Source organism: Myotis davidii, unplaced genomic scaffold, assembly GCF_000327345.1.
Source record: "Myotis davidii unplaced genomic scaffold, ASM32734v1 scaffold299, whole genome shotgun sequence".
Classification (NCBI taxonomy): domain Eukaryota; kingdom Metazoa; phylum Chordata; class Mammalia; order Chiroptera; family Vespertilionidae; genus Myotis; species Myotis davidii.
Window position 1 is genome coordinate 6,856,727 of NW_006293088.1, and position 2,148 is coordinate 6,858,874.

At 67.5% G+C, this 2,148-nt stretch overlaps 1 protein-coding gene across 1 annotated transcript in view; it reads right to left on the reverse strand.

Moving 5' to 3' along the window:
• The window catches only part of PIK3CD (phosphatidylinositol-4,5-bisphosphate 3-kinase catalytic subunit delta), a 31,638-nt gene that overhangs the window by 5,845 nt on the left and 23,645 nt on the right, over positions 1 to 2,148 (reverse strand). Inside the window, 3 exon segments of the mRNA XM_015565941.1 lie at positions 39 to 133; positions 589 to 810; positions 2,016 to 2,105. Coding sequence (XP_015421427.1) covers positions 39 to 133; positions 589 to 810; positions 2,016 to 2,105 — 407 coding nt within the window.

A 2,148-nucleotide genomic window follows, 5' to 3' on the forward strand; every position in this document is an offset into this window, starting at 1 on the left:
CCCCCCCCCACCGCCCCCTGCCTGGCCTGGGCCAACCTGGGACTGAGGGCCACATGTAGAGGCAGCGCTCGCCGGTCTTGAGCTGGTCCTTGTAGTCGAACAGGGTGAGGTTGGCCCAGGCGATGGGGCAGTCCTGCGGAGAGGGGGCGGCTCAGGCCCCGGCGGCCTCCCTCGCCAGCCAGGTCCCTGCACTCCGACTCCCTGTGAGGGTGGCTCCCTCCTGCTCCCCACTCCCAGCTGCCGGAGGAACCCCTAAACACGCCAAGTCAGCCCCCGAAAGCTGGCCTGCTCAGCGGCAGGGAGTCAGCACGGCTCAGCGACCGGTCGCCTCCTGGGGCCGCGACTCAAGAGCCCAACCACCGCCCCCGCCGTGTCCTTCCTCCCGTCCTTCCTCCCGGGCAGGGCCTCCAGGTTCCCGCAGGACCAGAGGCCCCACCAACGTTCCGAGTCACCTGCCGGCAAGCCCGGGACCCAGACCCCTCACGCCAGGGGCAGCGGCAGGGTGGGAGGCTGGGGAGGCGGGTCCCCAGGCCGAGTGACGCGGGGTGCAGGACGGACGGGGCCCGGCCCCCCAGGCGCCCCACCCACCGCCTTCTTGGACTTCTTCTTGGTGGAGCGAGCCTTCTTGGCCTTCTCGATGACGGCGTAGAGCGCGAAGCAGAGCCGGGCCATGCGCGGCAGGTCGCACACGTTGATGTCGAACTCCAGGCGCTGCTTCCACACGGGCTCCGAGCACACGCTCACCTCCGAGCTGGACACCGTCTTGCACAGCGTCTCGCTGCCGTGGAAGAGCCCGGCCTGCACCACCAGCTGGGAGGGGGAGAGGTGACAGGTGGCAGAGGCCGGCCCCTCTCCCCACCCAGGTTCTCCCACCCACCTCAGGCCAGAACCTCCTCCCGAGATGTCCTCATTCTACATGGGTCTGAACCCCACGTCCCTCGTGGGAGGAGGAGATATGAGGGTGGGGGGTGAAGGGAAGGGTGCCGTGGGCTGTGCATGGGGGACTGGTCTCGGCTCCCAGTGACTGTGGGACCCAGACCATGTTGCTTCCTGCTCTGGCCTCAGTTTCCCCAGCTGGACTCGGGAGCTCCAGGGACTTGCGCTCTAACACCTGAGTGCTCCCTCCGGGGCTAAGTCCCAGGAGCCCCTGCGGCTGGGAAGGAGGCCCGAGGCTGGGGAAGGAGCCCCGAGGCTGGGGAAGGAGGCCCGAGGCTGGGGAAGGAGCCCCGAGGCTGGGGAAGGAGCCCCTGAGGCTGGGGAAGGAGCCCTGAGGCTGGGGAAGGAGCCCCGTGGCTGGGGAAGGAGCCCCGTGGCTGGGGAAGGGTTGAATGCCTCGTGAACACCTGCCTCCTCCAGCTCTGCTGTGGCAGAAAGCTGCCTGCATCCAACCTCCACGATTTCGCCAGAGGGACCCAGGCCTGCCTGCTTATGAAATCACCCTTTTTAAGTGCTCCCCAAAGATACCCACCCTCTGGGGACCTGGGCTCCACATTCTGCAAATGGGACAATAAAGCCTGCACCGCAGGCTGTCTGGAGGACGAGGAGGACGAGGAGCTGGTGTGGGGGCGTGGCCCCAGGGTCCAGGCGGGCGTTGTACACCCCGCCCCCTCCCATCCCCCCTGGGAGCCCCAAAAGGCCCAGCCCAGCTGGAGTGGCTCCCCTTCCAACGCCTGCCACCTCCCCAGCTGCGGTTTCCACATCCCGGGGCTGGGCCTGGCCCCACAGCCTCCACCAAAGCCAAGTACCCAGAACTCTCGGGGCCCAGTTTCTCCGAATCGGCCTCTGGCCACGGCCTGCTCCCCTCCCCCCTTCCTGTTTTGAAGCAGCTCACAACCACGCTGGGCCGGGATGCTGGGTAATGTGGTCAGGTGGCTTTCATGTGACCCCCCCCCTTCCTCCGCCGCCCCTCCAGGCCACAGCCACCTTGTTTGTGCAAAAAACACCCGTTTGTGCAAAAAACACCCGCTCCCCCTCCCCCCCGCTCCCCACCGCAGCCTAGGAGCCCCCTACCCTACCTTCATCCGCTCGTCAGCGTTCACTTTGCTGCCCTGGATCAGCTCCACACAGAAGGGCTGCTCCAGGGCCCACAGGGACACGGAGGAGGGCTGGGGGAGGGGAAGCAGGGCCTCAGAGGAGGGTCCAGGGGTC